The sequence below is a fragment of the Euleptes europaea genome, chromosome 1 (genome assembly GCF_029931775.1).
Source record: "Euleptes europaea isolate rEulEur1 chromosome 1, rEulEur1.hap1, whole genome shotgun sequence".
Lineage (NCBI taxonomy): Eukaryota > Metazoa > Chordata > Lepidosauria > Squamata > Sphaerodactylidae > Euleptes > Euleptes europaea.
In genome coordinates, this window is record NC_079312.1 from 845,308 (window position 1) to 872,786 (window position 27,479).

Below are 27,479 nucleotides of genomic sequence, written 5' to 3' on the forward strand. Positions count from 1 at the left end.
GAAGCAGGGCATAGAGGCTGAGGCCTTCCCCTCATCTTGAGTCCTGGCAATGGGATATAGAGGTTTACTGCCTCTGAATGTGGAGGTTCCCTTTATTCACCATGGCTGGTAGCCACCGATAGCCCCGATACCCTAAAATTCTAGTATTTGGGAGAGCGAGAAAGAGATATTTTTGCCAATGATTGGTCCACATGCAGGAGAAAGGCAACACAAAAAGGGAGGATGGAAGATAGCTCTCCTCAACAAAACAAGGGGGTCTTAAGAACCTCTCTCAGGTCTCACAGAGTAATCCAGGGGTCAGATAGTCTGACTAAGCTAAGACAGTAGACCTCAATCTATTAATCCCACATGTCTGTGACACCCCTCCATAGGTTGTCTTTCTTGGGGTAGGACAAATAACTCACATTTTATAACTTTATTCCAAATATTGTGGCTAAGAATTGAACACAGATCAACCAAAACCAGTTCAACAGTTGTATAATTTGGGCTCGATTTAGCACTAAAACTCTAGATGATGTTCACATAGGGTGGGCTTGAGGCCGAAGATTTTACAACACTGGAAGAGTACATGGCTTGGCATTTATATGGTTTGTCCTGTGTGAATTTTTTGGTGTACTCTAAGACATGTCTTTTTATATGTTTTCTCGCCAGTGTGGATACGCTGATGATGAGTAAGGTTTGAACGTGAAGCAAAGCTCTTTCCACACTCCAAACATTTATATGGTTTCTCCCCAGTGTGGATATGCTGATGTTGAGTAAGGTGCCTACTTGAACCAAAGCTCTTTCCACACTCCAAGCATTTACATGGTTTCTCCCCAGTGTGGACACGCTGATGTTGAGTAAGATTCGAACTTGAAGCAAAGCTCTTTTTACACTCCAAGCATTTATACGGTTTCTCCCCTGTGTGGATACGCTGATGGTACTTAAGCTGCAAACTCAAAGCAAAGCTCTTGCCACACTCCAAGCATTTATGTGGTTTCTCCCCCGTGTGGATATGTTGATGGTAAGCAAGGCGCGAACGCGACGTAAAGCTCTTTCCACACTCCAAGCATTTATGTGGTTTCTCCCCCGTGTGGATATGGTGATGGTAAGCAAGATGTGATCTTGAAGCAAAACTGTTTCCACACTCCAAGCATTTATATGGTTTCTCCCCAGTGTGGATATGCTGATGTTCAGTAAGGGATGAACTCTGAACAAAGCTCTTTCCACACTCCAAGCATTTATGTGGTTTCTCCCCTGTGTGGATATGGTGATGGTAAGTAAGTTGTGATCTTGAAGCAAAACTCTTTCCACACTCCGGACATTTATATGGTTTCTCCCCAGTGTGGATACGCTGATGCTGAGTAAGGAACGAACTCAAAGGAAAGCTCTTTCCACACTCCAAGCATTTATGTGGTTTTTCCCCTGTGTGCATTCGTTGATGGACACTAAGCTGTGACTGCCAAGCAAAGCTCTTTCCACATTCCAAGCATTTATATGGTTTCTCTCCTGTGTGCTTACGTTGATGGTAAGTAAGCTGTGAACTCCAAGCAAAGTTCTTTCCACAGTTCAGACATTTATGTGGTTTCTCCCCAGTGTGGTTACGCTGATGTCTAGAAAGGTATGAAGTCAAAGCAAAGCTCTTTCCACACTCCAAGCATTTATATGGTTTCTCCCCTGTGTGGATAAGTCGATGGGAAGTAAGCTGTGAACTCCAAGCAAACCTCTTTCCACACTCCAAGCATGTATATGGTTTCTCCCCAGTATGGATTCGTCGATGAGCAGCAAGGAGACAATTCTTAGCAAAGTTCTTTCCACAGTCCAGGCATTTATGTGGTTTCTCCCCAGTGTGGATACGCTGATGTCTAGAAAGGTATGAAGTCAAAGCAAAGCTCTTTCCACACTCCAAGCATTTATATCGTTTCTCCCCAGTGTGGATATGTTGATGGTAAGTAAGCTGCAAGCTCAAAGCAAACCTTTCTCCACACTCCAAGCATGTATATGGTTTCTCCCCAGTGTGGATACGCTCATGTTGAGTAAGGGGCCATCTTGAAGAAAAGCTCTTTCCACACTCCAAGCATTTGTATGGTTTCTCCCCAGTGTGGATGCGCTGATGTCTAGTAAGATGTGAACTTGAAGCAAACCTCTTTCCACACTGCAAGCATTTATATGGTTTCTCCCCAGTATGGATTCGTCGATGAGCAGCAAGGAGGCAATTCTTAGCAAACCTCTTTCCACACTGCGAGCATTTATATGGTTTCTCCCCAGTATGGATTCGTCGATGAGCAACAAGGAGGCAATTCTTAGCATAGCTCTTTCCACACTGCAAGCATTTATATGGTTTCTCCCCAGTATGGATTTGTTGATGGCCAGAAGAGTCTCTCTTCCAACCCAAACTCCTTCTACTCTCCAAACATTTATCAGCTCTCTCCCCTGTGTTAATTCTTTGGTGTGTATCAAAGACCTGAGATTCAGCACCCTGAGATGCAGAGCATTCATTCCCCCTCTTCCAGTTTGTTCTAGTGTTTCTTTTCTGTTCATTTATGTTGAATAGGGAGCATACTGGTTCTTCCTCGGATTTCTTCTGTGGACAATCAACCTCTGGAATAAAGAGAAAGGACTGGTAAGACCTTCAAGACAAAGCGGAATGAAAAACAGAAGGCTGTTAACTGCTCTTGATAATGGCATAACAGAAATCACTTGAAAGTGTAGAACGGGAGGATGGACTTCAGGGATCAAAAGAGTTTCCATCTAGACATTAGAGAAATTTCTAACAGAGCGGTTCCTCAGTGGAACAGGCTTCCTTGGGAGGTGGTAAGCTCTCCTTCTTTGGAGGTTTTTAAGCAGAGACTGGATGTCCATCTGTCAGCAATGCTGATTCTATGACCTTAGGCAGTTCATGAGAGGGAGGGCATCTTGGCCATCTTCTGGGCATGGAGTAGGGGTCACTGGGTGTGTGTGTGGGGGAGGTAGTGGTGAATTTCCTGCATCGTGCAGGGGGTTGGACTAGATGACCATGGTGGTCCCTTCCAACTCTACGATTCTAAATAAATCAAGCCGAGAACTCTTTAAACATTTCCCTCCAAGCTTAGGTATAAACAAGGCAGCAGCCCCCCCCCCCCGAATTTTAACTTCTCTTTCACCTTTCAGAATGCTTTCCTGACCATTCTCAGGCTGTTGCCTCTTGAGAAATTGCTCCAGCTGGTGAAATTTATCCCAAGAGGAGTCCTACCCACTTCCACCACACAAATAAGCAGATACCTGCTGATCTCTCTCTTTCTTCTGCATCTTGGACAAGCAGATCTCCTGCTTCTTCCACTGAGGATGTGCAACCTGGTTTGTGAACCAGAAGTCCTTCTTTGGGGGAAAGAAATAGACCAGTCACTTCCAGACATTCCAAGATATATTCAGATTTTTAAGCAAACCTGAGCCCAGACAGAGCCACCAGGATACTGTATCTTTGCTCCCTCCCAAGGCAAGCAGGATCTGACATCCCAGTCCACTGCAGCTCTGACGAAGGGCCACTGTCTAAGGGGTCCCCTGCTTTGAGGAGACTCTACAGACCTTAAAGGATGGGAATAGTTGGTGATAGATCTCCAAAACTCCTATGAACACGTTTTTAAAGACTTATGCATCTGTATTGAGGATATTTTTTATACCACTCAACCTGAAAAGTGCTGAGAACACCATACATTCTCTTCTCTTTCTCTCCAGCCCTGAACACGGAAATTCTGCCCAGCTGAATTCAAGAGAAGCCAGGCAGGCAGGAATTCAGCAAGTGAAGCACAACATAACAGAGCCAATCTTTCCCTGCTAAAATCCTGGCTCTACCAGGGTGCTTTACTGGTGGTGGTGGAAAGTGCTGTCAAGTTGCAGTTGATTTAAGGCAACCCTGTAGGGTTTTCAAGGCATGAGATATTCAGAGATGGTTTGACATTACCTGTCTTTGCATAGCGACCCTGGACTTCCCTGGTGGTCTCCCATCGAAATACTAAATAGGGCCGACCCTGCTTAGCTTCTGAGATCAGGCCATCCTGGGCCATCCTGGTCAGAGGTGGGTTGCCTTCAGCATCTGAGAATCAAGGGAATGGAGAGCCTTACCCAGAGAGGCCACATTCTGATGATTGTCCTCCATGACCTCCTTGTGAAGCCTTATTTGGTCCGGATCCAGCAGAGCCCATTCCTCCTCAGACAAATGAACACACACCTCCTCAAAGGTCACCAGAACCTGAAAAGAGAGCGAAAGAGAGTGAGACCACACTCCCAGTGGGAGTAAACCTGCGTGAAGTAGTAGTCGCCTTTGCCAGGGAAAAAATGCAGGAGTACGTGCATAAAGCCTTGAGAAAAATCAAAGACCTGAAATTCAAAGAGAATAAAATTGTAGTCCGACAGGACTTTTCATTGGAGACATTGCAGTTGAGAGCAGTAATGAAACCCTATGCTCAAAAGCTGTTTGAAAATGGAATAATGCTGTCCTGGGCTTATCCAGCAGTGATTCTGGTGTATAAAGATGGAGTCCTGCACCGAGCAAAGAACCCAACAGAGGCTTTAAAAATGCTGGAGAAGTTTGGCATAAATGCAGGCAACTTGAAACAGGAGTCCAGGGAATTGATGGAACTACAGAGTGAGGAGGAAGAAGATGAAGAAGAGGAGGAGGAACCAGGCCCCAGCCAGACTCAAAGCAGAGCCAAGAGACCAGGACAAGGCAAAACAAAGGCTTGAAGTACAAGCATGTGTGGAAAAAAGAGCCAAATAAATAAATTGGAACTATGGAGTGCAAACAGAGATAAGCCGAAGAAGAATAAGGAAGATATTAAACTGTTTAAGTGAAACTTAATTGTTGACCTTTTGAAAGGCAATTACATGGGGCTTAACAAGAACGATAAAATGTTGTTAAGGGGGGGGCACAAGGAGGGAACGCAGATCTCCACTGAGAAAGAAGATGGGAAGGGGTGAAAAACCCTGGTATTTTCAACATCTTCTGTGGGAAGGGGGGTGGGGATGGGGGAAAGGGAGGGGAGGGGCAGGAGGGAGGGAGAGGGAAAGAGGGGGAGGACGGGGCCATGGGCACACCTTAATTTTAAAACTAATAAGGAATGGTAGAGTCAATTAAGTTACTTTCTTTGAATGTAAATGGCTTGGCTTCAAATGTAAAAAGGTATAGATTGAAAAATATACTAAAGAAACAAGGGATAAACATATTATGTATCCAGGAAACACATAAAGATAAAAAGGATGCAAAACCTTTGTTAAACATACCCAGATGGCAGACCACAGTGGAGGCAAGGGGGACAAGGAAATCCAGAGGAGTGGCAATACTAACTCATGACAGTATGAGTATAGAGATAATGGAGCAGATAATTGATAGGGAAGGTAGATATGTATTCTTGAAATTTAAAATGACTAGAGAAAAGTTCACAATAGTAAATATATACGCACCAAATAAAGGACAGAGAAAATTTATTGAAGGAATTTTTAGAAAACTACAGAAGTTTCAAGAAGGACACTTAATCTTAGCAGGAGACTTTAATCTGGACTGACGTCAAAGTAATAAAATAAATTTAAATAATTGGAAAATACAGGATGTTTTCAAAGTGGTTGGGGGGGGGGGGACTGTCAGCCCACTTACTTCTCTAAAAGGCATAATTTTTTTTACCCAAATAGATTATGTGCTTGTTAAGGACATGGGCGAGCTAGAAGTAATAAAGGCAGAAACAGGAATAATTTGGGTGTCTGACCATGCACCAATTACAATGGAGGTTAAAATAGGGGAAGAGCAGAAAAGGAGAATGTGGAGATTTAAAAATAATATATTAAGGAGGGAGATAGATAGAATGAATATGAAGAGAGATATAAAATATATTTTTAAGGAGAACAAAAATACGGCTAAGGAGCAAGTTGTTTGGGATGCTTTTAAAGCAACTATGAGGGGCATTTGTATATCTAAAGAAATTAGACATAGAAAGGAGATAAACAAAAATAGGAACCAAAGTTTGAAAGAAATTAGTGAATTGCAACAGGAGTTACAAAAGAGATATGATAGTAGCATCCAGGAAAAGATTAGAGAGATGCAGAAAAGGATGGATGAACAGGATGAACTATTTTTATGGAAGAGGGATACTCTAATTAAAAATGAGTTTCATAGAAACAATGTAAACACAATGAAAAGATTAGCAAACTATCTGAAGAAAAGAAAAGAAAGGCATAATGTGGGAAGTATTATAGGAGAGGGAAAGAAACAGGTATATGTAAATAAAAAAATAAGAGCCTTTTTACTAAATTTTATCAAAAATTTTATAAAGCAGAGGAGGGAGCAGAATTTGGGGAAATAGTAAACAAAAGATTGCAAAAGGAAGAGAATGGTTAAATGCAGAAATTACAGTACAGGAAATATTCGATGTAATAGTAGGTTTGAAGAATGGAAAATCGCCAGGATTAGACGGGTACACAGCAGAATTTTATAAAGAAATGAAAGAACTGATTGCTCCTGAGTTATGCAATTTATGTAATAATATATGGAAAGGGGGAAATACCCCTGAATCTTGGAAAAGGACAGAGATAGCCACTATACTAAAAGACCTGAAAGACCCATTAAAGTTAGGCTCTTATCGGCCAATTAGTTTAATGAACCACGACTACAAAATATTTGCAAAAGTATTAGCGAACCAAAATATTGTCGAAGTCTTTCACGGTCAGAGTTCATTGGTTCTTGTAGGTTATCCGGGCTGTGTAACCATGGTCTTGGTATTTTCTTTCCTGATGTTTTGCCAGCAGCAAAACCTACAAGAACCAACTATTAGTGAACCGTTTGGAAATATTTTTGCCAAATTTGATTAAAGAAGACCAAGATGGATTTGTCAAAGGAAGGTATATAGCGCACCCTATTAGAAATGTAATTAATATACTGATTCAGAGGTCCTTTTTTGAGAGGAATAGAAGAAATCTATAGAGGAGGGAAAGCAATAATTAGGGTAAATGAGGGGAACTTGGAAGAGATCCCTATACAAAGAGGGGTCAAACAAGGGTGTCCATTGTCACCTATGCTGTTTGCATTGGCAATGGAACCTTTGGCTGATAGAATTCATAACAGTGTAAGAATACAGGGATATAAGATAGAAAAAGAGGAGGTGAAAATTAATCTGTTCGCAGATGATATATTATTGATAACGGAACAACCATTGGCAGGTCTTAAAGAGCTAATGATTATTTTACAAGATTTCAAAAATATTTCAGGGCTGGGAGAAAACAAAAAAATCAGAAATTATGTGGTTCAATGGAACGAAAAAGGCAAAAGAGGAGGTCAGGAAATATACAGGAATGAAAACAGGAGTTAAAAAGATTAAATACTCAAGAGTACAGTTACCAAAAAATATAGAAAGAATGGTAAATATTAATTATAAGGATATATGGAAAAAGATGAGTAAGAAGATGGAGAAATGGAAGAATAAAAGCTTGAGTATATTAAATAAAATTAGGGCAGTCAAAATGTTTATAATATCAAAAATTATGTACTTGTTTCAGACTCTCCTGGTGGAACTAGATTCAAGGCAAGTGTGTGCGTGGGATGAAGCCATTAGGAAATGGGTATGTGGAGGAAAGAAGTCAAGAGTAATGAAGAAAATTATTTATGAGCCTCAGGAGGAATTGGGATGGGATCTCCCACAATTACAACTGTAATATGAAGCATTTCATTCAAAAGCATTGATGGAGATTGATGGAGGTGAAAATACGAAATGGATAAGAGTAGAGAATGAATTAAATCAAGGTATGGGGAAATATGGGATATTTGCAGAAAATTTAAATAAAGCTTTAGAATTAACCAAGGGCCCGAGACGGGCAGTATTGAGTGTTTGTGTCAGGCTGCTATCTCGGTTTCGTTATTGCCTCTGTCTCTGCGCTGTATTGTCTGCCCCCCAAGGTCGCATACCTAGGCCTGGGAACTCAGCTCCTGGGAAACTGTATTCAGCCTGTGCGTGTAATCTCCCGCCTTTCCTGCCTTATAATATCTCCCAGCTAGTGAGTCTCTCATAGCTGTCATTTTATTCGTTTGCACTGTATGCCTATTTGACCAGTAAAAGCCATCTGTTTGGACTCTATATGACTTTGTGGTGATTTCTGGTTCTGTGGGCCAAGGGCTGACATTATGACAGCTATCTCTTCTCTTCACCATTCTACTAGCCAGGCTGGAGCCCAGGGGGGTTCGCCTGCCACTTGGATGGGAGCTGTGCAGCTCTCCAGGTGATCTACTACCCTGGAGCCCTTCTCTGAGGATCCTACTCTGTTACAAGACTTAATCGCTGAACTTTTCCGGACGACCCGAGAGGTTTGCCGCTTGAGGGGACTGGTACAGGAACAGTGGCAATCTCTTAAAGGACGTCTCTGGATGTTAACGTCGGAGGATACTGATGCTCGTCTAGATCTTCAGGACTTGGATCAATTACTGGACAATGCCCGATTGGCGACTGAGGATTTACAAATATTAACTGGACTTTTGGATAATCTTATTTCTCGAGAAACTTTTTCTACCATGGCGGGAGCCCCGCCGGAGGGTTTTTCCCTGATCCCGGATGCAGCCAGCTGTCAGGCTGAGGCCAAGCGAGTCGCTATTAGCACCGCTCTTCTCCTTGTGGAATGTACAAAGGACACCCCGGTAGCCACCTTGGCTCAAGTTTTGACCTCGACTTTTGGAGCCGAGGCACCCGCACTGGCGGTTCGAGTACAACCTCTGCTGGGCGGGGAACCCGACCCCCTACTCACACTCCTGGAGACAGAACTTTTGCCGCGCATTACGGCAGAGACTGCCCTAAGACTTGAGAACGCCAAAGTTCTTGCGGATCAGCAAGCCGCCGAAGCGGCTAAGGTCGCAAGAGAGAGAGAGGCTGCGGAAGCAGCCAGGGCGGCTGCAGCAAGGATTAGGAATCTGGCGAACGTGGACACGCGCCCCAAGGACAATGTACTAGGGCTATCGGGTCTGTCTTTTTCCCCGGCGTTTGTCCCGTCGCGCGCGACCCAACGCGCACGCCGTTTGGCTGACCGACGTCGAGACTCAGGAGAGTCTGAAGACGAGGATTTATATGGGGATAGCTCTCAATGGGCCACAAGCTTCCGGACCAGTAAGCCTCATCTTACTGGTGGCCCAAGTGAGGAGGTTCATCTCTTACGAGCCCAGAATCGGGAGCTCTCCGACCGTGTTGATCAACTCCAGGAAGTAATGGAACTTATGCTTCAAGAGAACAGGCAATTACAACAAACCCTGATAGCTCAGAGACAGCCCATTCCGATACCGGGTCAGGGGGTACCCGTACAGCCACCCGCTAATGTGCCTGCTCCACCCTTGCCTCCTGGAGCTCCTGTTGCTCCTCCGCCCGGACCACCCGTGCAACCACCCGCTAATGTGCCTGCTCCACCCTTGCCTCCTGGAGCTCCTGTTGCTCCTCCGCCCGGACCACCCGTGCAACCGGGTCAACCTGCGCCCGGCCCTTGGAAGCAACTCAAATTGAGGACTACGTATGACGGATCTCTCGAGACTTTGCCTTGTTTCTTGCATCAAGTGGACAGTTATATGCGAGAACAAGGACAACTTTTCCCCACGGAAGATAGCCGGGTGCGTTACGTAGCTTCCCTTCTGACAGGTAAAGCGGCTGACTGGATGGTCCTCCAGTTTGACACCCGCTCTCGTGCTATTCGTTCCCTCAACAACTTCATGACTGCCCTGAGAAGGAGGTTTGAGGACCCCTTCCTGGGGGAAAGAGCCAAAACGGAACTCTTACAATTAAAACAAGGCTCTGCTACAGTTCGAGAATTTGCCGATGAATTTCAACGACTGGCAAGTAAAATTGTAGGTTGGCCCGAGACCACCCTGATCCATCATTTCAGGGAAGCCTTGCATCCTGACATTCTGAACTGGTCTTACATGCGAGGCGATCCCGATACCCTCGAAGACTGGATCCTACTAGCCGAGGAAGTGGAAAGCCGCCGACGCTTTATTTCTCTCGTCCGTCAAAAGCACAAGGAAAAAGGCACCCAAAAGCCTCAACCCAAGGCACCACTGCTCGTCCCACGAAATCCCCCACGTCCGCCCCAGGAACGTGAAGCCCGATTTCAGAGGGGTGCCTGTCTTACTTGCGGAGAAATGGGCCACTTTGCAGCCGTTTGCCCACGCCGCCAGGAATTATTTCGTCCCAGCACGACAACCCGCGCCCGAGGTCGTCCACCACGCAGAGGCACCGCGGCCACCCGCAGCGCAGCTCCGGGAAGACCCACACCCTCTGCACTCCATGCCGGGGACCCAGCCTCCCTGCCTACTACCAACGACCCCGCCGGGTCTCGGATTACAAGTGCCCCATTGGGGGACGACTTTCCCTCTTCGGATGAGGAAAATCCTTGGATTTCTCCAGCCTTAAACCTGGAATCTCCCCTCGACTTGTCAAAAAACGGCTCCGGTCTGTGGTGAATGGAGCGTCTCCACAGACCTCTCAGGATCTTCCTATCAAACCGAATGCTCCTACCAAAATCAAAGAAGTGGACTCCACCGTCTACGTGGATGCAGTTTTACAACAACTTAACGGTGGCCCACAAATCCCCGTCAAAGCACTAATTGACTCCGGTTGCTGTCGCACTCTCATAAGCGAAACCACTTTTGCTGCACTCAGAGCCGACTCTGAGGCTTTACCCGCCCCCGTCCAATTTGCCCAAATGGACGGAAGCCATTTCCAGGGGGGTCCAGTTGATCACCGCACCATAGGGGTGGCAATGGGAATTGGTTCCCACTGGGAACAAATAGACTTCACTATAGCCCCTATCCGATTTGAAGTGGTCTTGGGAATTAACTGGATTAAAGGACATAGTCCCAGTATTGATTGGGAAACAAACACTATCTCCTTCGCTAGTCCCACCTGCGACCAGCATCGGCAAAACTTTGCTCTGCTATATCCGCCCGTTCCAGCATTAACCTCTACTGCCCCAGCACCACCGGCTCTACCCGCTGTATACCGGGACTTTGAAGATGTCTTCGACCTTAGGGAATGTGATGCCTTACCCCCCCACCGGGCCTCAGACTGTGCGATTGAAGTGGTAAAGGACTGCACATTAACCAAGAGTAAGATTTACCCTATGAGCGCTTCCGAGCGCACTGTCCTCCGGGACTTTTTGGACAAAAACCTCGCCAGAGGGTTCATTCGCCCTTCGAATGCCCCAAACTCGGCCCCCGCGTTTTTCGTCCGGAAAAAAGAGGGCGACCTTCGCCTGTGCATTGACTTCAGAAAGCTCAATGCGGTTACCCAGACCAACGCCTATCCTATCCCATTGATATCGGATATTTTGGGACAATTACAGGAAGGCCGTGTGTTCTCTAAATTAGACTTGGTGGAAGCTTACTACCGAGTCCGTATCCGCGAAGGGGATGAGCACCTCACTGCCTTCTCTAGCTGTTTCGGAATGTATGAATTCCTTGTGATGCCGTTCGGATTAAAAGGGGCCCCGGGGGTCTTCATGCAACTCATCAATGAAATCCTACATGACCTTCTATATCGTGGGGTGGTGGTCTACTTAGATGACATTCTCATTTATTCGAAAACTATGGACGAGCATGTGACTCTGGTCAGAGAAGTTCTGCAACGCCTGCGTAACCATCAACTTTTCGCAAAACTAGCTAAGTGCGAATTTCACCAAAGCAAACTCACGTTTTTGGGATACATTATCTCCCACCAAGGTCTTCGCATGGACCCCGCCAAAGTCCAAGCTGTCCTCGATTGGACTCCCCCCACCAACCGGAAGCAAGTACAGCAATTTCTGGGATTTGCAAACTTCTATCGAGGATTCATCCCTAACTTCGCCCAGGTGGCTCTACCCATTACGGACCTACTGAAAACTAAGGGAAAAGTAAGCTCGGCTGCCTTGCCCTCCTCAAAAATCCTATGGACTAAACAATGCCAAGCCGCCTTTCTGGCCCTCAAACGCCTCTTCACTTCGGAGCCGGTGCTACAGCACCCAGACCCAAATCAAATGTTCATTGTGCAAGTCGATGCTTCCGATGTAGCCATGGGAGGGGCTCTCCTCCAGCAAGGACCGGATGGTCTTCTTCACCCTTGCGCTTACTTTTCAAAAAAATTTGCGCACGCTCAATTAAACTGGCCCATCTGGGAGAAAGAGGCCTCAGCAGTTCATCATGCACTGACTCTATGGCGACAATTCTTGGAAGGGTCTAAAGTCCCCTTTGAGGTTTGGACCGATCACAAAAATCTAGCTGCCCTCACGGGGTCCCATAAGCTATCGGCGAAACAACAATGGTGGGCGGAGTTCTTTGCGCAGTTCCGTTTCACCCTGAAGCACGTCCCTGGGAAGCAGAACGTTCTCGCGGATGCCCTCTCCCGTTTACCACAATATCCGGTAAAACTCGAAAGACCCACCAACTCTCTGTTCACCCCTATGCAACGTGGGGCTCTACCTATGCTGGCTGTGCAAACTCGATCCCAGCATCAGCACACCTTACCCAACGTACAAGCTCCGCCAGCCCAACCGACTGCCCAGCCGCCACCGCAACAAACCGGAGTTCCCGCCCTTCCTACCCCTCCGACCGCCCAGCCGCCTGCAGTCTGCGCGCCGCCGCACGTAAGCACTAGCCCCATAACTGTTTCTAAGATCTCCATGGCCGACGGGGGGGCCCCCTCCAAAATCCCCATCTCCGAGTCCTTTTTAACTGTCCTTCGGGACCAGTGCCTTTTAGAACGCACCGCTCATACCCTACCTCCTGGTGTTTTGGAACAAGGAGGGTCCTGGTACAAGGACTCGAAATTGTATGTACCCAAAGCTCTTCGAAAGGACGTTTTACATTTAGCTCATGGAGCCAAAACAGCTGGGCACTTTGGGTTTCTGAAAACCCTTCACTTATTGCGCAGACAGTTCTGGTGGGGGGGAATGCGTTCCGACATTGACTCCTTCATCCGCAGCTGTCCCGTTTGTGCCGCTGCGAAACGATCGCAGGGCAAACCCCCGGGACTGCTACAACCTCTTGAAACGCCCAGCAAACCTTGGGAAGTGATTGCTATGGACTTCATGACTGATCTCCCTCTCAGTGGGGGTAAAACTGTGTTGTGGGTTGTTACTGATTTGTTTTCTAAGCAAATACATTTGATTCCATGCGCAGGGATCCCCTCTGCTCAGAAACTGGCCCGCCTCTTCGTGACGCATATCTTTCGCTTACATTCGTTTCCGCGTAAGATAATTTGTGACCGCGGAAGTGGTTTCGTTTCTAAGTTTTGGAAAGCTTTCCTCAAGTTGGTGGGAGTGGAACAAGGGTTGTCTAGTGCATACCATCCTCAAACTGATGGTCAAACTGAACGTGTCAATGCTGTACTTGAATGTTATTTACGCTGTTATGTTAACTACCACCAGGATAACTGGGTGGAACTGTTACCTTTAGCAGAATATGCCTACAATAATGCCATGCATCAATCCACAGGTTTTAGCCCATTTTTTGCTGTGTATGGACAAGATTTCAGTCCCATCGCTCCTGCAGATGATGTAGAGGGGGAGGGGAACCCCGACATTGCCTCCTGGGCACACGCCCTCCGTACCACTTGGCCCTGGCTCGTTAGCAACCTCGACCGGGCCAAACGTAAATACAAAGCGCAAGCTGACAAACATCGCTCCCCCGGGGGTGATCTGCAAGTGGGTGCTTTGGTTTACCTTTCCACCAAAAATCTCCGTTCCACCCAACCGTGCCATAAGCTCAGTGCTAAATACATTGGCCCTTTCCCCATCACCCGGGTCATAAACCCTGTCACGGTGGAACTGGCTCTCCCCAAATCCTTGAGGCGTGTGCATCCTGTTTTCCACATTAGCCTCCTCAAACCCCATGTTGCTTCTCCACAGTGGCATCCGGACCCACCTCCTGCGCAACCCATCATGGTGGGGGGGGAGGAACACTTCGAAGTCTCCAAGATCCTTGACTCCCGTGTTCACCATGGCAACCTGCAATATTTAGTCCGTTGGAAACATTTCCCCCCTGCCTATGACGAATGGGTGCGCGCACGGGATGTCTCCGCCCCCGACCTCGTCGACGCCTTTCACATTGCTTACCCAGATAGGCCAGCCCCCTTGCGAACTGGGAGGGGGCCTTGAGGGGAGCAGAATGTCAGGCTGCTATCTCGGTTTCGTTATTGCCTCTGTCTCTGCGCTGTATTGTCTGCCCCCCAAGGTCGCATACCTAGGCCTGGGAACTCAGCTCCTGGGAAACTGTATTCAGCCTGTGCGTGTAATCTCCCGCCTTTCCTGCCTTATAATATCTCCCAGCTAGTGAGTCTCTCATAGCTGTCATTTTATTCGTTTGCACTGTATGCCTATTTGACCAGTAAAAGCCATCTGTTTGGACTCTATATGACTTTGTGGTGATTTCTGGTTCTGTGGGCCAAGGGCTGACAGGTTCCATATTAACATACCACACCCTCATTAGCACATTATCTTGATACTGTGAGGGTCTCTGTGTATGTGTCTCTGCTTCCCATCACCTGCTATCAGTGAACTCGTAAAAGCAGTTCACACCTTCTGGTCTCAGGCGCCAGGCCTGATTGCCCCATGTATCTTCCCCCCCGCTGTTCTTCCTGTCAGTACTCCCTCAGGCCGATGCGGCCTTGGAAGTGTGATAGCTTCACCAGACTTCCTGGGACTCGTCTGATGTTTTGTATTATGCCAAGCTTGTAACTTCCCATAACAATAAGTGTGAACCCCAGTGCCCCAGTGCCCTGGAGTCAATATATTCTGTAAACCCGAGTAGCCCCTCACTTGCAACTTGCTACCTGTGCCTGTCTCATCTCCTGATGTCTTCAATAAATCCTTTGTTTCTTTATCAACGTCTGAACATTTGATTTGGAGAAGTAAACTCAGAGAGAGGGGATCTCTCACATTAAGTTGCAAGTCATTGCCTCTCGAACTGCTGCTGTACCTTTTGGGACAGAATGTCAGGCGATGAGGAAAACACCCCTACTACCCCTGACGCACCGGACGGACCGGTGGTACCGGAGAAGCCGGATCCCAAGGAGGAGGGTGCCAAGCCAAAGAAGCCTAGGGGTCCCATCCCCGACCAAGGCCGAGGACTTTTTAACAATTGGCTGGACTCCCCCAAGGGTTGGTCTCTCTCCCGAACCGCGGCGAAGGATCGCCGTTTGGCCTTCCCCAGCACGGGACTTGAAGGGGACCCGGCGCGCAAGGAGGCCCTGATGGAAGAGGAACGCAGGCAGTGGCTGGAGGATCGCCAAGCCATGCAGGAACAGATGGAGTCCATGCGGCGGGTGATGGGTGAGATGGCCGCGGCCCTGGACGCGTTGAAAGTGCAACCGCCTGCCGGCAACCCCCCGGACGGAACACCGGCAGCCCCCCCCCCGCGCCTCCTAGCCTCCCGTCCCGTCGGGACCTGAAAGTCACCTATGACGGTTCAGGAGACCAGTTGACCTTTTTCATGGTCCAAGTGGACATTTTTATGCGAGAACAAGGCCGAACCTTCACTTCCGAGGAGTCCCGGGTGCAGTACGTGGCTTCCCTGCTGCAAGGGGAGGCGGCCGCCTGGATGGTGTTGCAGTATGAACTCCGCTCGCCGGTGCTACGAACCCTGGATGAGTTTATGGTAGCACTCCGAAACCGCTTCGAGGACCCGACTCTGGGTGAGCGGGCTAAAGCCTCCCTGATGCAACTGCGCCAAGGGACCAAGTCGGTGGCGCAGTATGCAAGTGAGTTCCAATCACTGGCCAGCCGAATCCTGGACTGGAGTGAGGCCACTTTGGTACAGTGTTTCAGGGAGGGCCTCAACCCGGACCTCCAGCATTGGGCTTTTATGCAAGGGAACCCCCCGGATGTGGAAGGTTGGGTTCGCCACGCTGCCGATATCGAGAATCGCAAACAACTCCTGACCTTGTCCAAACAACGCGTTGGACGAGACCCGAGACCCCGGAGTGACCGGGGCCGAGACTTCCGACCGGGAGGGAGCGGGGGTCCCTCGGCCGCTGAACGCCGTAAGCGTTTTGAGACCGGCGTCTGCCTGACCTGTGGAGGAAAGGGACACTTTGCGTCGCAATGCCCCTCTCGTGCGGGTCGTCCAAACCCCCCTCGCCAAGCCCCGACCGAACCGCAGAAGGCACCCGCTGAGGACCAGCCCCGCCGCAGGAGCGGGCCACCGGGCCGGCGTTCCGGCGCACCCTCCGCTCTCCACGCGCGCCCCCAGGATGTGATCTCCACCTCTACAGGCCCAACGGGGTCCCGGATTACAAATGCTACTTTTGATTCGGACGGATCCCCGAATGCCACCACTCCATCCCCCTCTTCCAGCGAGGAGGAAGAGTGGGAACAGCCGGCAAAAAACGCCGTCGGTCTGCTGTAGAGGGGGCTCCGCAGCAGACCGCCCCTGTCGTTGTGCAAGGAGCTCCACCGATGGTAAGCGCCCAAGAGGACAATGTGTATGTACGTGTTCACCTGTCCCTACCCAAAGGGGGTCCCAGTTTAGAATTCCCCGCTTTGGTTGACTCGGGGTGTGCCCGCACTATGATTAGTGAGGAAGCTGCCAAGAAACTGGGAGTCCGGCGCAAGCGGCTTCCGGGACCCCTCCGCTTTTCCCAAATGGATGGGAGCGATTTTAAACGGGGCCCAGTGACCCACCGAACTGCAGCCGTGATTATGTCGGTGGGAGAACATTGGGAACGCTTGTATTTTACCATCGCCCCTATTGTAACCCCAGTGGTGTTAGGGATGAACTGGCTACGGGGACATAACCCCTCCATCGACTGGGTTAAACGGGTGCTCTCGTTTCCCGAAAGCCCCTGTGGGTTGCATGACAAGGAACGGGTACTCAGGACTCCGGCCGCCGCATTGGTAGGGTCCCCCAACCCGATCTCCATTCCTCCTCAACTTCCCACAGAATACTCGCAGTTTGCGGATGTCTTTGATGTTAAAGAATGTGACGAACTACCTCCCCACAGAGAGACGGACTGTGCCATTGAAATCGTGGGGGAAGGCAAACTGTCTAAAGGAAAGGTCTATCCCATGAGCCCTAGTGAGAAGGCGGTGTTGCGGGACTATTTGGACGCCAACTTGGCGAGGGGTTTCATACGCCCTTCCAAAGCTCCTTATTCGGCCCCGGCCTTCTTTGTGAAGAAAAAGACGGGAGATCTAAGACTGTGTATTGACTTTCGTAGGCTAAACGCGGTCACCCAGTCTAACGCTTACCCTCTCCCTCTTATTCCCGACCTTTTAGCACAATTAAAGGAGGGCCGAATCTTCACCAAACTGGTGAAGAGTGAGTCTCTCATAGCTGTCATTTTATTCGTTTGCACTGTATGCCTATTTGACCAGTAAAAGCCATCTGTTTGGACTCTATATGACTTTGTGGTGATTTCTGGTTCTGTGGGCCAAGGGCTGACAGTTTGGAAGAAATGGAAAATGAAGTGGATGAACAAACAATCAAGATGGACCCCAATAGTCTGCGTGAAAGAAAGGGTCATAGTTAGTAACTTAGGGATAAAAATGAAAAATAAGGGTTATTATAGAGTGAAGGACATATTTGATCACCAAGGAAATTTGAAACCTTTTCAGAGAGTATTAGATGAAGTGGGCAAAAGACATTGGCTGGGACTGAGGGGACCATATGAAGCAGTAAAACAAGGAAGGTGGGGAGAATTAATAAAGTTAATAAAGGGTTAATAAAGAGTGAAGCAAATATTAGAAAAGGATTAGCAGGGAAAATATACAGAATGATGATAGGAGACAAAGAATTCATGATTAGAATAATACAGGCAAAATGGGCAAAGGAAACTACAATATCAACACAAATGGTGAATAAAATCATGAAGGGTATTAAAATGTTGAAGATGGATAGATATAAAGAGTTGGAAAGGAAAATAATGCTGAAGTGGTATAGAACACCGGCCCAAATAGCACATATGATCAAAGGAATGAGACCGAATTGTTGGCACTGTAAAGCAAAAGAGGGGTGGTCCTCACATTTGTGGTGGGAGTGCCCAGGGTAATAGAATTTTGGAACAAAATACTTAGTAAAATTAGAGAATTGTTTAAGATTAGACTTCAAGTAACTGTAGACCTGACATTTATGGGAATAATGGGGTGTGAGAAGGTAGAAAAGAGTGAACAAGAGATGTTTAAAGCAATGATATTAGCGGCTCCCGCAGTTATAGCTTTTGGACGGAAAGATAAAACAAAGTGGACTATGGACAGGTGGAATAACTATGTATTCAAATATGTGCAAACAGATGTACTGGGATACTTAAAACAACAGACGATGGGAGAAACAGAAGAAATGGAATTGAAGACTAAGTGGAACCCATACATTAATTGGGAGAAAAGAGGAGAAGCCAACGAAGAGACTTTAGTAAAACTAAAAAGGCTATGCTCATGGCTGAAAATATGATATTATGGATGGGTCCGTGGGGGGAGGAAAGGGGGGGGGAAAGGGGGAAGGGGGAAAATTTGTATTGGAAGAAGGAAAGTGAAAATTGTAATTATAAAGGTATAGAGATGTAAAATGACCTCCAATGCAATAAAAAAAATCTAAAAAAAGAAAAAAAAAGAGAGAGAGAGAAATCCTCTATCTTCAAAGATAATGTAAGAATTCTTCCCTTTCTAAGTGCAATCCAAAAGGAATATAATAAGATGTTGATGTTCAAGAGTCAAGCCTCCATCAGACGTTTCAATATTCTGTCCAGTGAGCAGGAGAGAAAGCAGCCAGGGGAAAGAGACAGAGAGAGATTCTCCCTAGCTGAGGGAGGCTGGGGGAAGCACCCAGGGGCAGGATCCGTATTTCTAAACTTACCCGATCAGGCTGAACGGCAGCTGCTTTCTCCCTGACAGAAAGAGAGGGCAAAGAATCCATCGTTGGTCTTATGGCACCACCTGGAAGGATAAAAACATAGTTGTATGGCATTCTATGATTTCCCAGTACTTTGCATTTTAGTTCCATTGGGGAAATAAGATTCTTCCTGTATTAGTTGATGGTCGCAACTATCCTTGCATCCTTATTTCAGATAATTTTTTGCTTTCACATTTTTGACAATCTAGTCTTAATACAGTTATCATTTACAAAACCGTGGTCTGTCCAGAATTCACAAGGAAGAATTAACAGGCCCTTCTGTACACATGGGCAGAACTAAAGGCACTAAATCTCACAATATTTCAAGAACAGAACACATGGCAAAAGTCAGCCTTGCGACTGGTGGAGTACCAAAGACCTCCCCTCTTGACATCCCAGCTGGGCGACACAGTGAGAGAGGCTACTGACCCATCCTCCCCCATTAGAGTCGCCTCACTTCTTCTGGATTTCCCCCCAGAACACAAAATATCATATTCATAGAGAATGACAAGGCCAGTGATGTCATACTGCCAAACATGGGGGAGACCACTTTTGGACAAGACTTTTCGTACCCTGGAACTCAACGCCCAGTCAGATGGAACGTTGTTTTGAAAGCACCCGACTGCCACTTTCCACCCCACCATCCTTTTGCGGTTTCTCAACTCTGGACACTCTTTGCCTAGTTGAAAACTGGGAAGCAAAAAGCTCTTGCCCTAAAAGTATCGGAAATTACTACAGTCTAAGAACTCCTGAAATCTATGGTTTTGTCACCCTTTTTATTGGGCCAATGCACTATTATTGAGATTTTTGACATTACTCATAATCATTTGAGTTTGGAGGAAACTTTGTCCTCAACTCCCTGACTGTATTGGTCCAATTATCTTGCAGAGAAATTAAATCAATTCTAGGTTTTTACTTCCCCAACCAGAATTTCTAAACTGAGAAGCTGGAGAGGAGCATCTTTCCCAGACAGGGGCATCAGAGCAGCTCACCTACACTCGAGGAGGCCATGCAGTGGGAACGACACCCCTTTCGATCTTACCTGGAAAAGCCGCTCTGTGGAAATGCTCCTGTGTGACCTTCTCCTGCACCTGAAACAGAAGTGGGGATCCCAGAAAGGGAGACTGATGAGAAAAGTGAGAGGAAACAGGCGAAGATAGGTTTCAAAAATATGTGGCAACCCATGTTGATTTCGAGGATATCCTGGATCATGTCCTTTGCCCACCAACCCCCACACACATTACAAAGATGAGTCCCTCTCACCTGCTGGTCCTGATTTTTGTCCTCTGCCAGGCTCAACAGGAAGCCCTCTGCCAGGGCCACTGCCTGGCAACTGGTCGCCGGCCCGCATTCCCTGACCCAGTTCCCCATCTCTGGGGGCAGGATGGCCAGGAACTGCTCCAGGACCACCAGGTCCAGCATCCCCTTCTTGCTGTGCCTTTCTGGCTTCAGCCACTGCAGACAAAGTCGGTGGAGTCGGCTGCAAACCTCTCGGGGGCCCTCCGCCTCCTGGTAATAGAGCTGCCGGAATTGCTGGCGCCGCACATCTGGAGGGAGGAGGTTGTCTCCCGGGCTCTTCTGCACGGTTCCTTCCCACAACTCCCTTCTGCTCCCAACCTCAGAGGCATCCGGACCTTTCCTTGATTCCGAGACAGCTGAGTCTGGCTCTCCCCTCATCCTCCCTTCCTCTCCAAAGAGGATCCACCTGGACCAACCGATCACCTTCCTCCTCTGCCAGATTCTTCTATGAAGGCAAGTGCTGGATCTCTGACCACCTGCAAAGCAAAGACCAATTTTTGGATTGAGATTTTGTTTGTTTTTGTGTGTGTGCATAAAAAACGGTCATCCACAGCTTAAAGAAAGCACAGCTAAACCAGACAGTCAAGATTCCTGCAGCGATTCTCCAGCCACAGAACACCACCTAGAGCCAGGAGGAGGGGCCCAATTCATCCACCGGCTGGAATGCAGGAGACAGGGAATAAGACACAGAATGCAGCCGCTTAAGAGTCCCAAAGGTGCTGGATGGCCCCAATCCTGCTGCAGACAACTGCAGAAGATCCCAACAGCAGCTGGGCTTCTTCACAGAAATCAGTGGAGCTGTGCAGGAGCTGGAGACGAGGCAAGCAGACCTGATTTTGAACTCTGAAGGGCCCCCAAGCCCACGACAGAGTCCACCCTCCAAAGCAGCCATTTTCTCCAGGGAGACTGATCTCTGTCATCTGGTGTACAGGTGTCATTCTGGGAGATCTCCAGGTCCCACCTGGACGTTGGCAACCCCAGGCCTGGCGACAACCTCTGGCCGACTTCATCCCACCCGACTTCCATGACTCAACCAGTTGCCTGGCTGCTTGCAACTGTTCAACAGCAGCTACGGAAGCTCACTGGGTATTTGGGACCAGTCGCATACTTTCAGCCTAACCCACTTCACAAGCTTGTTGTACAGATACAAAGATGGAGAGGAGAATAATGTGAGCTGCTTTTGTCTGTGGAGAAAGGCAGGGTATAAATGAACTAAATAAATAATATAGCTGCAGATAAAAGGCAGGTTGGTGAATAGCTGAAAAGGAGAGAATGAGGCAGGGAAAGGGGAGAGGATATGGGGATTGCAGGAGCAAATAGTGTGGGAAAGAGCAAATAGTGTGGGAAGGGGATGCAGGGGGAAATGAGGTGCCACCCCTCACTAGCTCTCAGAGGATCCCTACCTTGCAAGGGGGCCTGGCCCAGTGGCCCACACCAGACAACCAGGCCACACTTTTCCTAGGTGGAGGCTGCTGGGGAAAGGGGGGAGATGGAGACAGAGGGGCAGATAAAGGTAGGTTGGCTGTTGGGTGGGAAGGAGACGGGATTGCCATCTCCAGGTTAGGATTTGGGGGGTGGAGCATGGGGAGGGGAGGGACCTCAGAGGGGTATAATGCCATAGCCTCCAACCTCCAAAGCAACCATAGCAGTTGCTATGTGGGGGCTGGAGATGTCATAGAATTACAACTGATTGCCAGAATACAGAGATCAGTTCCCACTGGAGAAAGTGGTTGCTTCGGAGGGTGGACTCTGTGATATTGTACCCCACTGAGGTCCCACCCCTCCCCAAACCACACACGCCCCAGGGTCCACCCCAAAATCTCCAGGAAATTCCTAAACCGGAGCTGGCAACCCTAAGGGGCAACTGATCTCTCTAGTTGTGATGCCAGGAGAGCTGCAGCCCCCACCTGGAGACTGGCAACCCAACAAGAAGAGTGGGAAGCCGGAAAAGGGGAGAGGCTATGGGGGCTTTACAGGAAAGAGGAAATACTGGGGGAGGGGGGGCAATGAGAGGCCTCCCACCATTCCCATTTGGAAATCAATATTTTTGCCTTACAAGAAGCGAGCCGGAGATCCTGCAGAGTCTGCGGCTGGTTTGAGTAACCCAAGGCTGACTTTGGAGGTCTTGGTGGCTCATCCAGAAGGGGGGCTGGACCTTCCCCAGGTGTCCCTGCAAACCCCCGCCCAAGGGGAGAGGCAGCTTTCCAGCGAGGCAGAGATCTGGCGCTGGCAAAAAGGCCACCCAAAGGGTGCCAAAAGGTGCTGAAGTGGGGAATGATGAGCCGGCTGGGGAGGGCGGGCAATAAATGAATGGACGAACCCTCCCAAAAACCCAAGTTTGCTCTTCCCGAACAGCAAAACCCTGCAGGCCTTCTGGGACCCCCGCCTGCCCCACAACGAAGCCAGGCTGAAGGGAAGGGTCGCCACCAGATGCCAAAAACAGAGGGGCGATTTCCCACCCACCCCACCCTCCGCCCCGGAGGGAGTTTTGCAGAGAGGAGCCGCCGAACGAGACAGAAGCAAAAAAGGAGCCGCAGCCCCGGGCAGAGAGAGAGAGAAGCCGGGGCGCAGAGGGAAGAAGAGGGGAGACCCCGGGGACAGCAACCGGGGGAAAGGGGGCTTTGCAAAATGGAGCCCGCCTGCTAAAGGGGGGGGGGTGTTATTCTTGCTGCACTTTGGGGTCTCCGGGGGAGGAGGAGAACCCTGCAGGGCTTTTTTTTTTTTTTTTTTGCAAGACCTCCCCAATGCAGCTGCTCCTCCTCCTCCGGGCTGCTCCGCGCTCCAAGCCAGGGAGGCGTTTTGCAAAAGGAAACCTCAATGCGCATCTTACCTCTGGCTCCAAAACACCTGGCGCCGCCTCCGGTCTCCCCATCACCGGAAAAGCACCAGCAAGCCACGTCACCTTCTAGGTCTGTGCCTCTCTAGGCATGGACATGTCTTCCCTTTAACCCTTAGGCTGACTCTCTGCACAGGGCAAAAAAAGGGACCCCCGCTCGCTTCGCCCTTCCAGAGGCTGCATCGTTTTACCCTGCGAGCCTCACTCCGACTGAATTGCAAAGGGCAGCACAGGGGAAGCCCGGATTCGAACCCTTCTCCATCCCAGCTGATGCTCATTCTTAAGGGTCCAAGGAGGGGTCCTAAGGGGAGGGGGGAAGGCAGCTAATATGGAGCCACTGGATGCAGAGAAATCCCAACTGCACATGGGTAGGGAAATGCCCTCTTCTTCTGTTCCCTAAGTATTGTCTGGAGGATGCGGAGCAGCTTGTGGCCAGGCTCACTGGCTTGAGCCACGCAGAGCACTTCCCAGGCATCGGCTGTGCCGCTCCCTCCCAAGGGGAGGCTTTGGTCTGGGTGGTGCGGCTTGATTTTGGTCTGGGGGGGGGAGGTCTCCCCCCCCGCGCCAGATGTGGATGGGTGGGGGGATGGGGCTTCAAGGTCTGGGGATCCAGTTCTCCTTCCCTGCCCAAAGCTTTTTCCTTGCCGTGTTGTTCCAACGGGATGTCTGAAAAGTAGGCTGACCATATTTCCTTGAGACAAAAACCCGATCAGAGCACCTTTTCTATGAGAATTTGCCCAGCCCTGCCTGCGGGCAGCATAAGAAAAGTCAGAACGGAAGGAAACAAACGCAGGAAGTGTAATGAGGTGCAAAACGGGACAAATTGACATTTTAATTTAAAAGATGGGACGGCCAAGAAATAGGATAAAAACGGGGCTGTCCTGTTCAAAATGGTACGTGTGGTTGGCCTACTGAAAGGCAGATGTAGGGGAAGCTCAGCAGGACTCTGTCCGGTCTGAGTCTGGCTGGCCGCCCTCCTGAGAAGGCGAAGAGAGCTCCCCCCCTCCTTCGTTGACCTTGAGGCTTGACTAGATGACCACAAGAAGTGGGATCAGACATTCAGATCTGCTGCAAAGCAAGTCATGCCATTGGTGTGTGCATGTGTGTGTGTGTGTGAGAGGGAGGGGTACGTTTATAAGGTGACCCCATGCAAGCACTCGGAACCCCCACCTAGACTGTAATAAGTTCAAATAAAAGCATTTAGGGGGAGGTAGGGAGGAGAAGAGGAGGAGTTCGTTTTTATAGGCCCACTTTCTCTACCACTTAAGGGAGACTCAAACCCGCTTACAATCACCTCCCCCTCCCCACAACAGACAACCTGTGAGGAAGGTGGGGCTGGAGCTGTGACTTGCCCAAGAGAGCTGTGACTTGCCCAAGGTCACCCAGCTGGCTTCATGTGGAGGAATGAGGAAACCAACCCGGCTCTCCAGATCACAGCCCACCACTCCAAACCACTGCTCTTAACCACTACACCATGCTGGACGCCAGCCTTGATGGAAAAAACGTAGCTGACCTCAACCATGGGCCTGGCGGAACAGCTCCCTTTTGCAGGCCCTGCGGAACTCCTGAAGGTCCCACAGGGCCTGGGTCTCATTAGAGAGGCTATTCCCACCAGGCGGGAGCCAGGGCAGAAAAAACCCTGGCTCTGGTTGAGGCCAGCCTGGTACTCTTCATGCAGGGGACCACCAGTAGATTGTTATTTGATGAACATAGTGTTCTCGGGGAGGGGGGCACAGTAGGGGAGCCAGCCCCGCCCCCCCAGCCCCTCTCGCCGAGCACTCCCTGTAGACCAGGGGTGTCAATCATAGGGCTCTGGATCAGGCCCGAAGAGGGTTTTTATGCGGCCCACGGAAGCAAGGCGCCCCCCTCTCCCCCAATCCAGGTTGGAGCGTGCAAGCTGCCCCAAGCCTGCAAACAGCTTGGTTTACACACTCCAGCTCAGAGCGGGGAGCTAGCTGTGCTGGGGGAGGGAGGGACCTTCCCAAGCTGCTGCGTGCGCCGCCAGGGCGCCGCCAGGAAGACACACTTGACACTGAGAGACACTGTCCTTCAGTGTTCCTCCTCTGAAGATGCCTGCCACAGCTGCTGGTGAAGCGTCAGGAAAGAAAATACCAAGACCACGGTTACACAGCCCTGATAACCTACAAGAACCAATGAACTCTGACCGTGAAAGCCTTCGACAATATGTCTACAGCATTCCCCTGATCCAGCTAGGTAGTAACTTTCTCAAAAAAGAAGATAAGATTAGTCTGATGACTTATTCTTGAGAAACCCATGCTGGCTCTTAGTGATCAGATTCATCCTTTCTAAATGCTTAAGGACGGACTGTTTGATGATTTGTTCGAACACTTTTCCTGGTATATCAGAAACTGAAAGCTCAGGAACACATTGCCTCCTGAGAGACTGCCTTGAGCTGGTTGGAACAGGTGTTGACCATAGCTGATGAAATAAGGTGAAATAGGAGCAGTGACTAAGCTATGACTCAGCTGTAAGCTGATTGGTTCCTGATACTTGTGAAATGTATAAATATCCATTACCCTGTGACTGGGGGTGGGGAGATTTTGGTGGAAGTCGAGTGTTGGAGATTGTTTATTTACAGTGCACATATTTACAGCAAACACTGGCTTTTTGTAGCTTGGTGTCGTGAGTCAGCCTGAGAATTACTCTTCAGAAGAAGAGGAGGCAGAACAAGCCCTCTCTCCCTCTCAAGAGATAACACCGGAACAGCAAGATGGGGCCTCTGAGCCAGAGGATCGGCCAGCTGAAACAACAGAACAGGGAAGAGAAAGCCTTTCACCTTCAGGGTCTCCTCCACCAGTGGAGAGAAGGAGAGTAAAAGGCAGAATGGCATTGCAGCAAAGGAGAAAGTCAGCCCGGCTTTTGGACAAAAGACGTAAGTTGGCGCAGGAGGAATCAGAGTCTGAAGCCGACAGTTGAGCTGAAACACCTGGAGAGTCACGAAGGCAATATAAGCAAGACTGACCGTTAAGTGCCTCGTGGGAGCAAATGTTATTGCATGCTGACTCTCTTGAGAAGCTTCATTTAGGAGTCCGGTTTGCCGTGGTGTTGAACTTGGAAGAAAGCCGTGCCTGCAGCCAAGACCTTAAAGGTGAGGAACTTGTATCTGTCTGTGATCTTGTTCCTGTATTGTGTTAAAGAGCTGCCGGCCCCTCCCGGCAAGAGTAAAATACGCGTCAGGTCCTCAAGGGAGGTTGACAGCCACGGAGAAAAACAGGCGATGGGCCCTGGGTCTCTGCTTGTACTGTGGTGGTTCTGGCCATTACGCCAACTCTTGCCCCAAGAAACCTCACCCAGGGGGGCCTGTTAAACCAGCAGACCCGACTCGCTGCAACCCAGGTGATTTGGGGCAAACTATTGGGTCCAGTGGCGTCCTTGATTCCAGAGATGGACTACTCCTCCTCCCCATCGAGATCTGCCTATCAGACCAATGGCAAATAAAAGTCTTTGCCATGATTGATTCTGGTGCAACCCGCTGCTTTATGGATGTGGATTTTGCCCGCCAGAACCAGGTGCCAATGCAGGCCAAGGTTACCTCATCCATGGTGGAGACGATTGACGGCCGTCCTCTGAAGTCCGGCCCAGTGACGCAGGAGACAGGACCTCTTGCAGTACGCATCCAGCAATATCAAGAGTGGCTCTCCTTTGATCTAGTCCAGATGCCCCGGTTTCCAGTAGTATTGGGAATGACTTGGCTGACCCAGGCAAATCCTGCAATAGACTGGGTGCAACGAATAGTCCGGATCCCACTGACGCAGAAAGACCCTTCAAAACCAGTGCTCGCCACAGTAAGCGCCAGTCTGAAAATGCCTACGCTCCCTGTCCAATACGTAGATTTTGGAGATGTATTTGAGGAAAATAGGGCTGACCAGCTTCCCCCTCACCGGCTCTATGACTGTGCCATTGACCTGGTCCCAGGAGCTCCGCTGCCTAGCAGTCGTCTGTACTCTCTGACAGAACCGGAACGGGTGGCGCTCCAAGAGTTCGTGCAAAAGAATCTGGACCGTGGCTTCATTCGTCCATCCACCTCTCCTACCTCAGCTCCTGTCCTATTTGTAAAGAAGAAGGGAGGTGAGCTGCGTCTCTGTAATGATTACAGGGCACTGAATAAAATCACAATCCGAGACCGGTACCCACTGCCTCTAATTCCGGAGTTATTAGAACGCCTCCGGGGCGCAACCCGGTTCACAAAGTTAGATCTACGGGGAGCGTACAACCTGATCCGGATTCGAGATGGCGATGAGTGGAAGACTGCCTTCTGTACACGATATGGCCAGTTCGAGTATTTGGTTATGCCTTTTGGATTATGTAATGCTCCTGCAGTCTTCCAGCGATTCATCAACCACGTGTTCCAGGACCTGCTGGACCGGTATGTGATCATCTACCTGGATGACATCCTGATTTATTCCAGGAACCCGGCCCAGCATGCAGCCCATGTGCGATCGGTCTTGACTCGTCTCCGGCAGCATAGACTCTATGCGAAATTAGAGAAATGTGAGT

The 27,479-nt window shown here is 49.2% G+C and overlaps 1 protein-coding gene across 1 annotated transcript; it reads right to left on the reverse strand.

Moving 5' to 3' along the window:
• Positions 1-580: 580 nt before the first annotated feature.
• On the reverse strand, positions 581-20,197 carry LOC130493228 (zinc finger protein 420-like). The gene is made up of 5 exons (XM_056866925.1): positions 20,090-20,197; positions 4,081-4,207; positions 2,543-2,580; positions 1,981-2,218; positions 581-1,812 (listed from the first exon to the last, which is right to left on the reverse strand). Exons 1-5 carry the CDS (start codon positions 20,195-20,197, stop codon positions 581-583), a joined length of 1,743 nt encoding a protein of 580 aa, XP_056722903.1.
• Between the last annotated feature and the right edge of the window lie 7,282 nt (positions 20,198-27,479).